This window comes from Lacerta agilis, chromosome 5 (assembly GCF_009819535.1).
Source record: "Lacerta agilis isolate rLacAgi1 chromosome 5, rLacAgi1.pri, whole genome shotgun sequence".
Taxonomy (NCBI): Eukaryota; Metazoa; Chordata; class Lepidosauria; order Squamata; family Lacertidae; genus Lacerta; species Lacerta agilis.
Genome location: NC_046316.1, coordinates 57348415 through 57365994, shown reverse-complemented (window position 1 = coordinate 57365994; position 17580 = coordinate 57348415). Strand labels below are relative to the sequence as shown.

The following is a 17580-nucleotide window of genomic DNA, read 5'->3' as shown; positions in this document are numbered from 1 at the left end:
ATACTCAGGGCTTTTAACCATTTGCTGTAGGAAAAGATTGGTGTATGTGCAGAAAGGTAATGAAATTGCATTTCAGGGGGCTTGGTTATCCTGGAGATCAAAGTGGGCTCATGGCATCTTAGAATATCACTGATATACTAGCCCACAACTTCTAAGCATAAATGCCAACTGAATGTGGGTGGGGCTGGACCCTTTAAGACAGAGCCAGGCACTGAGGTATGCATGGGAATAGGGAATGGCATGGTGTGAAACAGGCTGTGAATGGGGTAGACCAGGGTAGGCAACCTAAGGCCCGTAGGCCGGATGCGGCCCAATCGCCTTCTCAATCCGGCCCACAGATGGGCCGGGAATCGGCTTGTTTTTACATGAGTGGAATGTGTTCTTTTATTTAAAATGCACCTCTGGGTTATTTGTGGTGCCTGCCTGGTGTTTTTACATGAGTAGAATGTGTGCTTTTATTTAAAATGCATCTCTGGGTTATTTGTGGGGCATAGGAATTCGTTCATTATATATTTTTTTCAAAATATAGTCCAGCCCACCACATGGTCTAAGGGACACTGGACCGGCCCATGGATGAAAAAGGTTGCTGACCCCTGGGGTAGACTGTTGTGTTGTCGGAAAGGAGCAGGTCTACCAGTTTGTGACTCCAGCTGTAAAGTGCTGTGGCAGGATATATGGGAACACATCTAGTCCTCAAAAGATACATGGAGGAAGAAAGTTACAGGTGGGTAGCCGTGTTGGTCTGCCATAGTCGAAACAAAATAGGAAATTCTTTCCAGTAGCACCTTAGAGACCAACTGAGTTTGTTCTTGGTATGAGCTTTCGTGTGCATGCACACGAAAGCTCATACCAAGAACAAACTCAGTTGGTCTCTAAGGTGCTACTGGAAAGAATTTCCTATTTTGTTTGGAGGAAGAAAGGTCTTGCTTAGCCATTCACTCTCTATAAGGTGGTTCACCCCTTACCAGTCACCAATGGCACTCAAGTATAAATCTGGACCAGAATTTGCTTGCCTCAGTATGCCCAAATCTCCCTACAGCAGTGAAAGCAACCCCAACATTCATCAAGTGGGGGAGATGATAAGAGTTGTAACAAGTGATAGAATAATAGGTAAAGTTAAAGGACCCCTGACTGTTAAGTCCAGTCGCGGACGACTCTGGGGTTGCAGCGCTCATCTCGCTTTATTGGCTGAGGAAGCCGGTGTACAGCTTTTGGGTCATGTGGCCAGCATGACTAAGCCGCTTCTGGCGAACCAGAGCAGCGCACGGAAACGCCATTTACCTTCCCGCCAGAGCGGTACCTATTTATCTACTTGCACTTTGATGTGCTTTCAAACTGCTAGGTTGGCAGGAGCAGGGACTAAGCAACGGGAGCTCACCCTGTCGCAGGGATTCAAACCACTGACCTTCTGATCGGCAAGCCCTAGGCTCTATGGTTTAGACCACAGCGCCACCCGCATCCTCCATTATTACCAAACACATGGGAACCCACCCACTTCCATAGTATGCAATTTACCCTATTTTAATATAAGTGGCAAGTCTGCCAGAATACTAAATTCTTTATTCTACCGTAGCTGTTGCCATTCAATTGAAATCCTTCAGTCTGCCCACATCCTGTACACCACCAAAGAATAATCCACATTCCATTACCTGTTTGTTTGCCAACAGGGAGGGGTGTGCATTTCTGCTTCCTGCAGAATTACCACTCCGGCCTACAGAGCCAGTCAATCTCAACAGCATTTAGCTGACTTCCATATTCTGTAGGAAAAGAAGGAAACACCCACACACCCACACACCATGGAAGCACTACCCCCTGAGCTTGAGTTTCCTACCTCATCCTCTGCAAAATCTGTTAAGGGGCCAATCCATAGTCCTTGATTTGGTAAGTTACTTACTTAATAATCTTGAAAATGCACAGTCCCTGGGCAGTATAGGGAGAAATCTGAGAGAAACAAATTTTGGAAACAGGCCGAACCAAAATCTATACTGGTACCTATATGGAGAAAATAAAATCTTAAAATATACCTGCTAAGAAGTAGGGATCAGTGGTATATATCACTTGATCTGGTGGCTACTATGGAGAGGTTGTTTTCAGTGATGACACCTTATAAATCACAGTGGGGTAGGCTTTGACACCCAACCCCACCCCAGTATTGCTGAACTGCAGTGGCAAGGGATTATGGGAGTTGCTGTGCAGCAGGATCTGGAGGGCCAAAGGTTCCCTACCATTTCCTGAACAGATCTGTGAGGTACCTTCTTTTCTTTTAATTTAGACACTAGATTTTCTGTTTAATGTGGCTTTTAACTGAGCCCTAATGATCTGGGTTTTAGTGCATGTTAATATACACTCTTGATTGGATTGCTGTTTGCTATTTAAATTGGTCCTTCCTTCCTTCCTTCCTTCCTTCCTTCCTTCCTTGTTATATAATGCTTGGTTTTCAGTATTTTAATCATATAATGTTACTGGTTTATCTTTTTGCATGTCAAGTTGAAAATATTTTTCAAAATGACTCACAAATGCTAAAAATAAGCAATGAGGTGACACTTAGGCTGTTTCCTTGGTGTCTGACTGTTTGACTACTTTTGTGTTAATTTATTCCTACATTGGGGTAGGCATTGCGTCTGTCAATTTCAGAATCTTCGCTATGTTCAAACACTTATTTGGTGAGGATCTACTTTTGTTTTGCACATTTGTTGTTAAGTAGCCATAGTTTTAGTTCCGCGTAAGGGGCTGTAGCCAGGGGCGTAGCAAGGTAAATTGGTACCCAGGGGCAAAAATTTTTTTGTCCCCTCCCCCCGACATGGGAAGGTCAGGTGGTACCCGGTGCAGAAAATTTCTTGTCAAACCCCCCCCCCCATTGATTCCCCCCCTGCAAAAATGGTTTTACATTATTTCATATTTTCTTACAAAGGAATAATAACAAGTAATAATAATAAAACTTTTATTTATATCCCATCCTCCCCGGCCAAAGTCAGGCTCAGGGTGGCTAACAATGATTAAATTACCTCCTAAAAACATCTCAAAATTAAAGTCTAATTAGATGGCTTTCCACAGGGTTAGGGTTGGGAACAGTAAGTGTTCTCTGAACTGAAATTTCAGCCTTCATGACATAGGATAACAGCCAAGTGAACAGCTATTTTGGTGGAGGAGGGTCAAGATATTAACTGATATGCATGAAATTTCATATATAGCTATATAATCCCTAGTATAGTAAGATAAGACCTTCGGAGCAGGCATTAAAAAAAAATCAAAAAAAATTGTTCCTTGATAATTTGTCACCCCCTCCATTATGGAACCCGGGGTGGCCTGCCCCCCTTGCCCCCCTGTTTACAGCAATAAAATTTGTTACTTTCTCCCTCTCTTGAATAAGTTATATATTGCTTCATTCTTGGACTTAGGCATTTTTGTTTTCACTGTTTATCTTATCTTGAATGTAATTTAACTGGGTAAGGATGAGGTAGGCAATATTGTATATTGACGTTTGAATTAGACCTTGGTCTTTGGTACTTCTCTGATGAAATGGATATGTTCTGCTTTGTTTGAAGAGAAATCAAATACTGAAGGTTTCTTTCTTTATGTTAAATAGCAGCACTGAGCATTAAGTTCTGATTTGTTCCATTGTTTCTGGCAAATCTGGATAATTTGTTTTCAAGCTTGCAAACAGAGCACATTTCTGTACAAATTAGTACACTCGTTATTTATGCTTGGTTATACATATTATGTTTTTTCTTTCTTTTATTGTTACATTTGTATCCCATTCTTCCAAGGAACTCATAATAACATTCTAGTTTCCCTTATAATGTAGCTTAGGGTACCTTACTGGTTACTATGTGAGGTAGGTTAGTAGGTTATGCAAGGCCACCCAGTGAATTTTAACCTTGGCTGTTGTGAAGGAGAATGGTGAGTAGGGATCATACTGTTGACAGGCTTCAGCACAACTGTTTTTGGGGCTGGTTTTGGTCAGCTTGTTTGGCACAAAGTTCGTGGAATTTTCTCCTGCTTAGCTTTGTTTGCCAGGCTGTGCCTATGGCTATGGAAGTATTATTTGACTCAAGTATCAGCTCTGCCACCATGAAACATTCATACTTCTATGCAATCTTAAATAGACATTGCATACCTTAAATTAGTTAAACAAGCAAAAATCTTTTACTTGCTTTAAGCAGTTCTGATTTACTACTCCAGAAACATTATTGGGGAACTGGGGAAGGGGGACAAGGAAGGGGGTGGAGCTGGCCGGTGAATCGACCTAATTCTGGGAGTCTAGATATAGTAAGTGGCCCCTTGCTGCTCAGAGGCCAGAGGCATTTTTACATTTTCCTGTTCCTTTTTAAGTCCATAGAATAATTCTCCATTTAAAAATAAAACTCCTGTGAAAATAACATTCAAGTGTTTTATCCCCAGAAAATATGTATTATAGTCTCTCCTGGAGAAAGAGAGAAGATGTAAGGTAGTTTTGACAATATGGTACAGTAATGTTATATAGAACAGGACTGGACAGGTTATAGATTCTTGGATGGGAGCACATTCTGTCCTCTGTAGTGTGGGGAGGGGTCATAAAAAATGACCAAGTTTCATAATAAATTTGATGCCATTGGAGGCTCTGTGGTCAGGCATAGCATTGTGTACGCGTGTATTTACATATTACAAACTTGGTACGTTCAAATTTGAAAGATGGATGCAACAGCAAAGTTGCTTACCACCTGAAAAGTGGCTTTAATTCAAAAAGAGTAGAGCCACTGGGAACCACAGAAAATTGCCTTGGGGTGTGGATTTGATTTCCAGTTTGGTAATCCTTGATGTTAGCATTAATAACTTCAGTAGCAAGATATGCAAAAGATTTTTGTTATCTATAAATAATAGGGCTAGAAATAGATGACTTCATCTTACACTGTTTTCAGTGCAGGCGGCTTAGATCCTGGTAAATTTGAGTATTTCTAGGTATTGTTTTATCATTTGCATAGTAAGTCTCAATAGCTCAGTGTTTCTGTTGAAGGTGTAACTTAAGAGGCAGACCTTTGGTAAACATATTCTAGTTTCATGAGTTAAGGTTGAAATATTTAATCAGTATTTACCAAAGAATTGCGCTGTGGATTATTTTAGATCTCCGACGATAGTAGTTTATGGAATTATTTACTGTTGAAAGGGTGTTTCTGCACAGTTTACTAAGAATGCATATCCAACTTGCAACTCAGAATCATCCATTCTGACACATTTCAGGAACAGTCAAACTGAAGAAGAGATGGATCATGGTTATTCATCACTGAGTAAAGAAATGGGAAGGAAAAGGAGAAGGAGATTGAGATTGTTTGTAGAAAGATTTTGTTCTCTTGGAAAGGAAAGTTGTTTTACTGGTAGATAATTTAACACCCAATCTTTGCCTTTGTTCATGGCTGGCTGGTTGGTAACCTATGTTCAACATAATCTGCTTTAATGTACCGGGTACTTCCATTTTTCAAAACATTTGGTCCCAATTGTTTGCTTTATATAAGCAGGTGAATGTGATAAAAATTTGAAGTTCTTTCATTAGGCAACAACTAGAATTTTGAGACAGAAATACTACAATGATGGCAATGGATTTCTTCCCCCCCCCCCCAAAAAAAATGTTTTACATAGAATACAAGATTGAGCAAAGCAGGGAAATGAGATCAGAAGCATTTCCTTCCTGGTTTCAACTAACCCCATTTTATTAATATTTCTGAAAAAGAACATATTTTTGTTAGTTTAATTAAGGTTTGTCTGAACAAACCAGCCTCAAACTGGTTTATGATCCTGGCTTGTTCAGATAAACAGTAATAAGTACTAACTGCAGTTCTCAGTTTGGACATAAAATTGAGCAGTTGAAAATGGAAGCAAATGCTTATTGATCTTCTTGTGGCCATACAGGATGGAGTAAATGAAGAGAGACCACCACCATCGCTCTAAACGATTATTTACAGTTATGTCCAAATGAGGTAAATGTAGTGCCCCAGTGGTTTTTGTTGCAAAAGTTTGGTTGAAGTTACATACCATATTCATTTTCCACATTTCAGCTATCTATTGTCTGTTTTGTATTCTCACCTATTCATTTATACAGTGGTATCTTGGGTTACAGACGCTTCAGGTTACAGACTCTGCTAACCTGGAAATAGTACCTCGGGTTAAGAACTTTACCTCAAGATGAGAACAGAAATCGCACGCCAGCAGTGCAGTGGCAGCGAGAGGCACCATTAGCTAAAGTGGTACCTCAGGTTAAGAACAGTTTTAGGTTAAGAACGGACCTCCAGAACAAATTAAGTTCTTAACCTGAGGTACCACTGTACTCCATTGGACCACGAACCCAAATATGAAGTCCTGAGTTATTATTTTAGGAGTTATCCGTGTCTGCCACATTTTTCGTTCAAATAAACCTGCTACCCATAAGAAGGATGCCCAGTAAACCAGTTAAAGATACATCTAAGATATCATAACACCTCTTGTTCTGAACCAAGTTTTCAATAGTGATGTTTGAGCTTCGGCTTCTCTGTGCTGACAGTGAAAGTGTTTTCAACAGCTCAACAACAGTTGCTAGCACTTGATTATGCCTGATTTACACAGCAGGCAACCTTCTATAACCAGTACCAGAGGACTTCATCTGTTAAGATATTGTGGCCTAGTGGTTTGGAATCATTGTCCTAGGAAGTACAAAACAAATGTCAGTGATCTGTAATGCTGGCCATGAATGCTGGAAGCAATGGGTTATTATTATGTATTAAATTTCTATACCATCCTTCACCAAAACATCACAGGGCAGTTTACAATATAAAAACACAAAAAACCCATAGTAACAAACAAAAACAATACCCCCCACAGTTTAAAAGGCCATTGATAGTTTAATTAGCCAAGCACTTGGGAGAAGAGGAATGTTTTCACCTAGCGCCTAAAGTTATGTAACAAAGGCGCCAGGTGAGCCTCCTTGGGGAGATTATTCCACAAGTAGGGAGCCACTGCAGAAAGGGCCCGTTCTTGTGTTGCACATGAAGAAGGACCTCAAATTATGATCACAGGTCTGGTGGCCCCCTCATGGTCAGGGCTGAGATTAAAAGGAGAATGCAGGAGGGATGCTTATGAAGTGTGATGATGAATATGTCACATCTAAGTCCATTTAAAAAAAAAAAAAAACCCTGATTGGTTTGTGTTACTCAGACTGAGTTGCAAAATACAGTTTGGGGACTTGAAAATGAAATTTTAGTTTCCATGGATAGGGAACAGTGCAGTTGCTTTTATCTTTTCTTCTTTTGCTTTGCTAACTTCTCACTTTTCCTTGCACTTTTTCAAATACGAATCTGTTGTTGGATTTGTTGAAATTCTGACTTGTTCGGAATAAACTTCCAGATGGAGAAAGGAATTTGACCCTGGGCTGGGAGATTACTTTTTTCCCAGAGAAAGCAGTCTCGTGTCAGCTGTTCCACGGTAACCTCAGAAAAGATAAAGAGACAGAGACAGCAAGATGGAATATAAACTTCATCTGTGGACATGACTGACATATAAATATTAGCAAGGGAAGCAACCATAAAGTTACTTCACTGTTCCTAGAATGTCTTAAGAAAACTGCCTTTGTTTTTCCTGCCAGTGTGCAGATGATAACTTTTTAGAGACCTGAAGGTAGCATTGTGCAGCCCTCATTACTTACTGTTCAAACATTTATTTCCCCTTTGTCCCGCCATATTTTCAGTCAAACCAGTTTTGCAAGTTTATGCAGCATTTCAAGCAGTGCCTTGAAGAAAAAAGGAAACTACTTCGCAGCAGTGTGTGGTCAGCAGTGCTGAAATAAATGTGTGTAAAAGCTGTTGTGGGCACCTGTTAGCTAGCACTTATCACATAAATAATGATGAGTAACATAAGGAGAGATCTTATTACAAGCAGAAACATTTCTGCTCTCAGTGCAGGCACAGATGCCTACCAATAACATCCTTTATGAGATGTCACTCCTCCCAAATTTTGTGAAGGTTTTTTAGGAGGTGTGGGGTGCTGCTTCTTAGAGGAGGCAGCTTGGAACCTCTTGCCCACAAGTAGAATGACCACATGCCCTGGTCTGGAGCCCTCCCAATAATACCTTTCCTCTACTTTTATTTTATTTTCATAGCAGCTTACAACAATTTAAAATCAAAATGCAATAAAAAAAAATGCAACAATAAAATGCACAAAATTTCAAAGTGACAACAGCAGAGATTGCAAATGACCTTAGCAAGCTAGCTTGCCAGAATAAAAATCTTAGCCAGAAGCGGACAGGCAGAGCAGGGGGTGGGGGGCATCCATGCTTCATGGGGCAAGGTGTCACACAATATGGGCAGGTACTGAAAAGACCCTTGACATAAGCAAGGCCTCCACCTTAGGTGGGAGACAAAGAAGGGCATGTGCACTTAACCTGAATGAGGCTATCCAGTTCCACTGAGAAATGCTCTGCCATTTTCATTCTCCTATATTTTAAATTCTGCTTTTATTTCATCTTTTCTAGTAAAACACACTACTAATCCAGAATCTGCTTGTGAATTGGTATGGTCAGTTGTTAGCACACCATTTACTTGCGTAGAACCAGGGAAGCAGCTGCATTTAGAAAACAGGAAAACAGACATATTTGTCTTTTCAACAGACACAGCTAGGCTCCCCTTTTTTCTTCCCCATTATGTTTGTACAGTTCTCAAGCTACAGGTACTGGATCAGGGTTTGTACCATGGTAGCACAGAGGGGAAATCTCCCCATTTCTTTCCCAAAAACCACACCCTATACTATAACATTGGGGTGGCCTATAAAGTGAACAGGAGTGGGGGAAAGAATCCAAGTGCTACAATTGTTTGATATTTCTTGGAACATAAAGTCCCAAATGAGTGAAATTTTGAACTGAATACTAATTTCACACATGCTACTTTTGCATGTCTCATTCACTGTTAGCATGCCTTGTGAAAACAGAAATTCAGTTTAAATGTATTTGTATCATCTTTTTAAATCCGCCAGTAGCTATGTGATTTTTATGTCACCTGTGAATAAAAGTTCTGTCTGTGACAACAGTGCTTGCAATTGCTTTGCATTGCTAGGAACAGTAGCTAATACAGAAAGACAACATTACACAGTTTTATGGGATTCTGTCAGTCTAGACCAGCTATGAACAGACATCAAGGTTAAATGTAGTGGGGTGCATTCAAATTGAAAGCATAACTTTTGCACGATGGTAAGTGAAGCAGCAAATTTTCCCAAATGATATTAAAGTGCTTTGTCTCTCATATATGTGTGTGTGTGTGTGTGTGTGTGTGTGTTTGACCTTGTAGTAACAAACTCCTCAGCCCTATAAGTATTAATGGGATCTATGTACTGCTTTATTATTATTATTTTTACAAAAATAAGCAGCTTCCTTTACACTTCTTGCTGTTTATAAATACTTGACAGTCTCTTGGGGAACTCAAGGTTGACAAATTGTTCGTAGGGCTGTTTTCAAGCAGGATGTGAGTAAAGAGGAAACAGCTATAGTTATCAGTCCCTATCACACTCCAGTGTTGGCTGCTTGCAGAAGAATGCTGCATCAGGATAGCTATATTTAGCAGATGCACTGAGACCACCTCTATCTCTTGGTATGTGTCTGTGTATTTCAAGCTAATCTAAAACACAGCCAGTGTATCATTAAGTTATTTTTCTGTCTGTTGTGGTCAATGTGACATCTATTCTGATAAAAGGACATTTCACTACATGCTTTGCCAAAGTCACTGCTTCATTTTGAGAGTTTTCAGGGCAGCTGAAAAATGTTGGGAAAGACCTGGAGACAACAATGGGTAAGGGTTCCTTTTGATATAAATCAAGTGAGGAAATTAATATAAACAGCATAGTGAAAATGAGTGAAGGAAAAGGTAGCAAATACCAGAGAGATTGAAGCATGGGGATTTACTTAATGTTTTGGAATAAAAACAGCTGCTTTCATGAATTTTCATGCTTGCAGTTGCTCATTGGTGAAGAATACCTAGTCTTCTCTTAAGTAAAATTAGTTATTCCTTATTTTCACTAGTTGTTATCCAGCTTATATAACCTATTTATTTTAACATGAGAATAGTTTTGCCAAGAGCAGGATGCTATGTCTTAGTACTGAGAGATAAGAGCTAGCCAGGAGAAGTGAGAAAATCAAATTGTTAGTGCATACATTTATGAAGATTACCGGTAGTTCATTGTGGGCACCATCTAGAGAGACAGGACTTTGCCTAAGGCAGGGGCAAGGTAGTCTACTGGTTTACTGTAGGATGGGTTGTGGTAGACTGCTGACCCTTCCTTAAATGCAGCTCTCATATCATGCTTAGTGGTCTATCCTAAACCTGATCTCATTTGAGTTCTGACCCTTACAAAGGCACAGTAAGAGTCAGATAATTGCAACATATGCAATTGGCCTTATTGTGAGCCACTTTGAGATCAATATTGTGGTTGGAAAAGTGAAATACGAATATTAATAATAATAATATTTAATTCATATATGGGCGCATAAAGAGCCCACATACATATTGTGTTGAGCTTAGTGGCAGTGGTGGTGGCAATAGCTGGGCAGGTCAGTAGTAGTTTTATGCAAGCTGACTTGTCTATGGTTGGAGTTGTGGGCTTGTCTGCCTTATCTGTGATTGGTGATGCCAGGGTGAGCGGTGAGTGGAGAGTGAGCTATTTCTGGACATCTTAGTAATGAAGAGAACTGCGGCAGCTTGGCAAAGAAAACAGTGAGTAAGCTCTCTTCACCAGTGTGTTGTGTGTGCATGTGTGTTGCTCACGCACTGCTGCAGCAGTGGCTCGTGAGTGGGAGAGGTGACAGTGTGTCATCCCCCCAATTTTACTGCACTCACTAGGACAGGGTTAGAATTTTAATTGTACTTGGAAATTATGATAATTTATATTATAGTAGGATTGATTATTTTGATGCCTTTTTGATAGTTTTGGGTTGTGTTTATTTTGCAGAATGTTTGTGTCTCTATGTTTCCTGTGTCTGTGATGTCTGCTGAAAATGGGGGTGGGAATAGTGATAAAGGGCACTTATGTTTATGTTTGAGTTTTCTATCATAGATTCACACGCTGACGTTGAGAGTAATCTCAGCCATAGAGTTCCATATCTGTAAAGCAGGAAAATATTTCGTAAAATTTGTTTTTTGTGCTGAATTCTGTGATGATATGCATTGGCCTGATTTGGCCTATAGCCATCATATAGATCAGTCAGTACAGCATGAGACTCTTAATTTCAGGATTGTGGGTTTGAGCCCCACACTGGGCAAAAGATTCCTGCATTGCAGGGGGTTGGATTAAATCAGGGGTCCTCAAAATATGGTACGTGGGCCAGATCCGGCCTGCCAGGATCATGAACCTGGCCAACCCGGCAATTACAGAACCCGCTGCTGTCTAATGGGTCTTGGCCCAAAACTTTAGTGGCACAGGAACATGGTGGGCGGTGCCAGGGAACATGCAGGTCCAGAGGGCCGGGAAGGCGAGGGCTCGTTGGCCGGGAGAGAGGCTGCTCTAGCTTGACGAGGTACGGAGGAGTCCCAGGAGCAGCGAGGCTGTTGTGGACTGAACCCCGAGGTTTTCTCTCACTCCATGCTCTTTTCTTCACTTGGCACTTCCAGCCCTCCCTTCTTTGCTTCCTGGCAGTTTCAACCGAAAAGCCATTCCTCTCGCTTCCCTTTCTTTCCCCGGTTTCCTTTCCTTCGTCTTTCTTGCGCAAAGGCAGTTTCTTACTCAGCTATTCCCTCAACAGTCATTTGGTTTTGAGTGCCACATTTTGTTTTTCATTCTCCCATTCCCCGTCATCAATATACGCTTCTACCCACCCAGCCCGCTTCCCTCGCTTCCCAGAATTACTATTTTTTAAAAAGCTGTTTTTCACACAATGTCCAACCTGAGTGGGGGATTTCTCCCCTTTTGTTTGTTCCGCTTGCAAGTGCTGGGTCCCTGGACCCTCAAACTGAGGATGTAAATTCTCTTTAAGGATTTTTGGACAGGTGAGACTTTAAAGGGCTTTGGTCTGGGCCACCTGTGCATGTTGTTCATCCTTAAATGTATCTCAGCTCCATGTGCAATGCCTTTAAGGAACATTTGAACCACACACTCCTCTTAGAAGCCATGACCAGGTTTTAAAACGGGTTCCCCCGTATTCAATGTGCATCATCACTATTAGTCATTATTGCTGTTATGTTGTTTTTGTAGCTCTGTATTTCGTTCATTTTTTTTCAAACTATAGTCCGGCCACCAACAGTGTCTGAGGGACAGTGTACTGGCCCCCTGTTTAAAATGTTTGAGGACCCCTGGACTAGATGATCCCCGTGGCCCCTTCAAACTCTACAATTCTATATTTCTATATGTTCTGTATGCATTATCCTGCTTTCTGATTGTGCAGGTCTGATGTACTTATGTGGATGGCATTTTGTGGCCAGAGTTGCTCTTCTCCAGGCTGTGGTTTAGCATATTTCCATTTCCCCTTGTCTTCATTCTATCCAGTTTTCAGTGTCTTCAGTTTTCAATGTAATGTTACTTCAGCAGGCACACAATATGCACTAGTAACCCTTTGCATGGGAATTGTTTGCTTATGTTCGTAGAGGTATTCTCCTTTCCTCTGCATTTATTACCCTACTCCTTCAAATTATTTATCTTATCTTTACCTCATTAACAGCTCTAAAAGAAACAGTAGCTGCTTTAATTCAAAATAAAATAAAAAATACAAAAATTCCTTCCAGTAGCACCTTAGAGACCAACTAAGTTTGTTCTTGGTATGAGCTTCCGTGTGCATGCACACTTCTTCAGATACACTGAAACTTAGTTGGTTTCTAAGGTGCTACTGGAAGGAATTTTTGTATTTTTTATTTTGTTTTGACTATGGCAGACCAATACGGCTACCTACCTGCTTTAATTCAGTTTCTGAAAAGTGTTAGTCTGCCTTTTGTAGCCATGGTTTCATTCAACATACTTGGCTAAGATGCTGCTGCTAAACCCATAATGCCCTATCGTAGATGCTGAGGATTCCATGCAAACCCAACAAATTTTTAAAAAGAAACATGTCCACAGTACTAAACATTTTGCATGATATTATAAACAGTTTTTATTTTGTTAAGTTATAAATAAGAGTGCTGACTTAAAATGCTGCTGGTGGGGGGATGGTGGGAGGGGCAGCTGCTGCCATGGATTAAGTTCTTGGCTTTGATTTAACATTTATCTCTCAGTGTTGGTGATCTGCACCTATGAAATGATAGTCTTACTTGTTTGCCTATGACCAAGTTTTGTGTGGCTTTCCTAATCTGTATTAACAGAGATGTGGATTTGGTTTGCTGCATTGTGATCAGGTAACTTTGACTGGCATTTCGTGGATCCTGGTTCATGTGGCAAAAATAAAGGAAAAAGTCCTCAAATCAGAAGTCTGCTTTCTTCTGGTTTGAGGGGTACAATGCATACTCCTCCAGCCACTAGGTCACACGATTCTGTTTAGGTTCTTTTAGGTTTTGTACCTAATGTGCTTTATAAAACTAAACTCAAGTCAGCTAATATGAGGACTGTTACAGTTGCTGCTCTGGTTCGCCAGAAGCGGCTTAGTCATGCTGGCCACATGACCCGGAAAAACTGTCTGTGGACAAACGTCAGCTCCCTTGGCCAGTAAAGCGAGATGAGCGCCACAACCCCAGAGTCGTTCGCGACTGGACTTAACTGTCAGGGGTCCTTTACCTTTTTTATATCTCACTGGAGGAAGAATAGCTTAGTAGTAGATCACTTACTTTGCATGCAGACTTAATACCATATCCTCAATACCTTTTTTTCTTTTTTTAAATGTATTTTTGTATATGGTTTCCCTGTCATATGAAGCCTCCCATATTATCAATAATAGTTGGTGTTAATTAATTGTATTGTTTTAGTGTTCCTGATAATTCGGTTACACTGTTAATTTCGCTGTTTTTAGTTAGGTCTACACAGTTACAATTTCCCCTCTTTCATTGTTTGTTAAGTTTAAATATGTTTTAGCTGAAAGTGTAATAGGCACCTCTACTTCAGCTAATTACAAGCCTCCAATTGTCTTCGGAATGGCTGGGAAAGTTGGGCACTTGGGGGAGGAATGGGACAAAAGACACAGAACAGCTGGGAATGTTGTGAGTACATATTAGACAAAAAGCATCCTCTCCAACTAATTCTCCAACTAGCCATGCTTCCTTAGGCCACGTTGGACAATTTGTCCCACATAACAGCAGGGACTTTTAATTGCATAGCATCTCAGACATATAAATTTAGGCATTTGGTACAGCAGCAATCATACCCAAGAGCTAGAAAGCTTCAGCTTTCAGTGTATATAAAACTGCTGTTTAGAACTTGTCATTTTTGAAGGATTTGTTTGCAGTTAGGAGTCTGGACATTTTGCACAATCTCTAATCTAATCAGAGCCTTGTTTTAAAAAGCCTTTTTTGGGAGGAGGATTGCACAGAGTTTTAAAGCCTCCCCCCCCCCGCAACTTTTTGTACACAATAAGGATCCTGCGATCTACAAGGATCAGCTGGGGATCTACCGGTAGATCGCAATCTACTGGTTGGACACCCCTGTCTTAGATTAAGAAACAGCAGGAGAATAATGTGCCTACTGCAAGTTCTTCAGTCGCTCAACTACCCCAGAGTAGCTTTTCCCAACCTTGATTCCCCAGGTATTTCTGGACTACAACTCCCATCATCCTTAGCCAGCAGAGTTGGTAATCAAGGTTTATAGGAGCTGTGATCCAACAACATCTGGGGAACCAAGGTTGGGGAAATCTGTGCTAAAGTTAAGAACTTTAATAATGTTTCAAAGTTAGGACATCTGGAGGACTTGAATAGACTCCTTCAGTACTCATAATTTCCGTAAACCACATAGCATCAAAGCACAGAGAATCATGGTCTGTGTGTGGTAAAGAACACTGCAATACACATTTTTAAAGTGTTTTGGAAGATGTGGTCTCTGGCACAGGATTTCTTATTTTGGTCACCTGGAAAGACCCTAGGTTTTATTTCCCTTTTATTGATCAATTGCAAAGCTTGGTTCTCTACCTTCTCCTGCATCTGTTGAAGTAGTCTCATGTCTTCAGAAACCTTTAAGTCAGAATAAAACAGTCACTCTTTGCTATCCTTCTCTTCTGTTAGTATCTCAGGGAGTTAGGAGTACCATATTATTCTCTTACCTTACAGGTCATTACTCCATGTCGGAAACTCATCTTGTGTGCAGATAATAGAAAAGAAATGGAAGACTGGATTGCAGCACTGAAGACTGTACAGAATCGTGAACATTTTGAGGTAATGAAATAGGTTAGGTATAGATGTATATCTACCCTTTATTTTTAAATAAAGTGGCAGCTTCACCCCCAGGTCCTGCGCATCCATTTAGGCGAACTAGGCAATTGCCTAGGGCGCCAAAATGGAGGGGACGCTGGACAGGCTTGGGTGGGACAGGCTAGCCAGCCCCGTCTCGTCCATCGGGGCTGGTGGCATGGCGCGCCTGGGTGCCGGGCCCCCCAGGGGCGCCCCCGCGAGCCCGCCGGCATACCGGGTGCCCCCTCCCCAACCTGCCCCCACAGGTGGGTGGGCAGGCGCTCGCACGCCGGCGGCACAGCCGCTGCCGACCATGCTGCTTCCGGGTGGGCTGCGACCCGGCCGCCCAGCCCCGTCTTTGAGCGCAGCGAGCGGGGGGAGCTGCGCGGCTCCGCCGCCGGCCTCCCCCCGCCCCCACGGGCGGCCAGGTACTTGCGCCACCCGTGCTCTCCCCCAGACGCCCCGGGTGCATGGGGGCGCCGGAAGGATCGCCGCGCCACAGCGGCAGACGTGCCTGAGACGGCCCTGGGGCTAGCAGCAGCTTCTCCGCTGTAGCAGAGAGGTGCTGCTTGCCCCCTACACCACCACCCCCGGCTCTCGCTAAAGCAGGCTTTGGCGAGGGGGCGCCAGAAGGTGGTTCGCCTAGGGCGCAAGAAGCCCTAGCGCCGGTCCTGCTCACCCCCAATGCATACACTGTCTACTGTTCATATATGCTGCTTGTTTCAGCAGTTATGATTAAATATTCTCTGAAGTCAGTGGTCATCAGAACATGTATATAAACTATCTGAATTTAAAATGATTGCCCACTTTAGTCATTCAGGCTTTGTCATCATGAGTAATCCAAGATCAGGAAAGAAAGTTGCACTTTCCCGTAAGTGAGTACTATGTGGAGTGATGTCTTTGATTTTGCAAGAGTACAAACTATAAAGTAGGTGGACTGTGATTAGTACAGTTATGATAAAGAGTTAGAACTCCAAAAGTAGTTTTTGGTAACCAAAACTCCCCTCTCCCAGGCAGCCTCCTTTATTGCTAGCGTCTCTTATCTGGCTTGCCGATCTCTTGCAATCAGCTACTGAATGGGAAGCAGCCTCTCTCTCTCAGCAGCAGCGAGGAAGGCACGGAGGGTGGAAAGGGCAAGCAGGAGCCATGCTCGTTGCTCTCCACAGCTCCCCCCCCCCGCTTCTTCTGCTGCTGCTTCTCCATCTCCACAGCACCCCTCCCAACCGCGGCTCTGATCCCTGCCCTTGCGAGAGAGGCAGGCGGTGTTGGTGGGATCAGTAGCCAAAATGGGCTGCTGCTCCCTCCGCCGCCGCCCGCCTCACTCGGGCGGCTTTTTCAGCACAAGCCGAGGGCGGCTTTTTCAGCACAAAAAAATGTGCTGAAAAACTCGGCTTATACTCGAGTATCTACGGTACTTTTCAGTTTGTTGCTCATTTCCCCACCCCCACATACAGCAGGGCATTCTTGTTCCTCTGTTCTTCCATGGTTACAATGCTCCACAGATTATACAGGTGTAGATTCTGCCCCAGAAATATATAGTTTGCACAATTTAATATCTATATCAGTGTCCCGTTGGGATGTCACCTTCATTTGTTTACCATAAATTCATTTTCAGTCTACACAGTACAGTATGGACCATTTCTCAGGGATGCATAACTGGTACGCCTGTTCGCATGCTCGGCCAACATACTGCAATGTGTGTCGGGAGGCACTATCTGGAGTCACATCCCACGGACTCTCCTGTGAAGGTAAAATCCTTTCATTATTTTGTGCTTGGAACATAAAGCTGTTAGGCTTCCAAGAAGACATTGGTCAGACTCGCACCCCATTGGTCGGTCACCATTCCAAGATGGGAATAACCGTATGATCCTGAAATGTTCCCTGTCAGACTTTGACATCTTGCAAATGAAATAGGTCTTGATCTAAAAATCCTGTTTATGCAGTGTTTGAGAAAAACTGTGGTTGGGCTTTGTGGTCAGCAACCTTTCTCAGGTTGGGTGTTGTAATCTGTTTTTAAATAAATGTAGATCCTTAGAGGGTGTTACATCTAAGTCCACCATTAAATTCATGAATATTTTAGAAATATGACATGAATAATTTTTTTCTCTGTGGGTAATTCATCAACACTGGATTGTTTTAGAATATTTTTCAGAAAATATGTCTGATTCAAATAAAATAATCTGTAGTTTGCTGATGTGTATGTAATGTTTCCTGACGATAATTAATTCCTAATTAGAACAGGTTTTAAGATTTCCTGTACATGTCTTGTTTAGATTAGATTGAACAAAATAAAAAATAAAGA

General features: G+C 41.9%; 1 protein-coding gene across 6 annotated transcripts in view; it reads left to right on the top strand.

Annotated features, from left to right (window-relative positions):
- The window catches only part of DGKD (diacylglycerol kinase delta), an 81978-nt gene that overhangs the window by 26868 nt on the left and 37530 nt on the right, over positions 1-17580 (top strand). For 5 of the 6 annotated variants that reach the window (XM_033149998.1, XM_033149997.1, XM_033149999.1 and 2 more), the window contains 2 exons: positions 15159-15263; positions 16894-17026. In XM_033149998.1, the coding sequence (XP_033005889.1) occupies positions 15159-15263; positions 16894-17026 (238 nt within the window). Of the gene's footprint in view, positions 1-9463; positions 9780-15158; positions 15264-16893; positions 17027-17580 lie in introns of those variants that run through there. The other variant, XM_033150000.1, reaches the window with a different exon arrangement.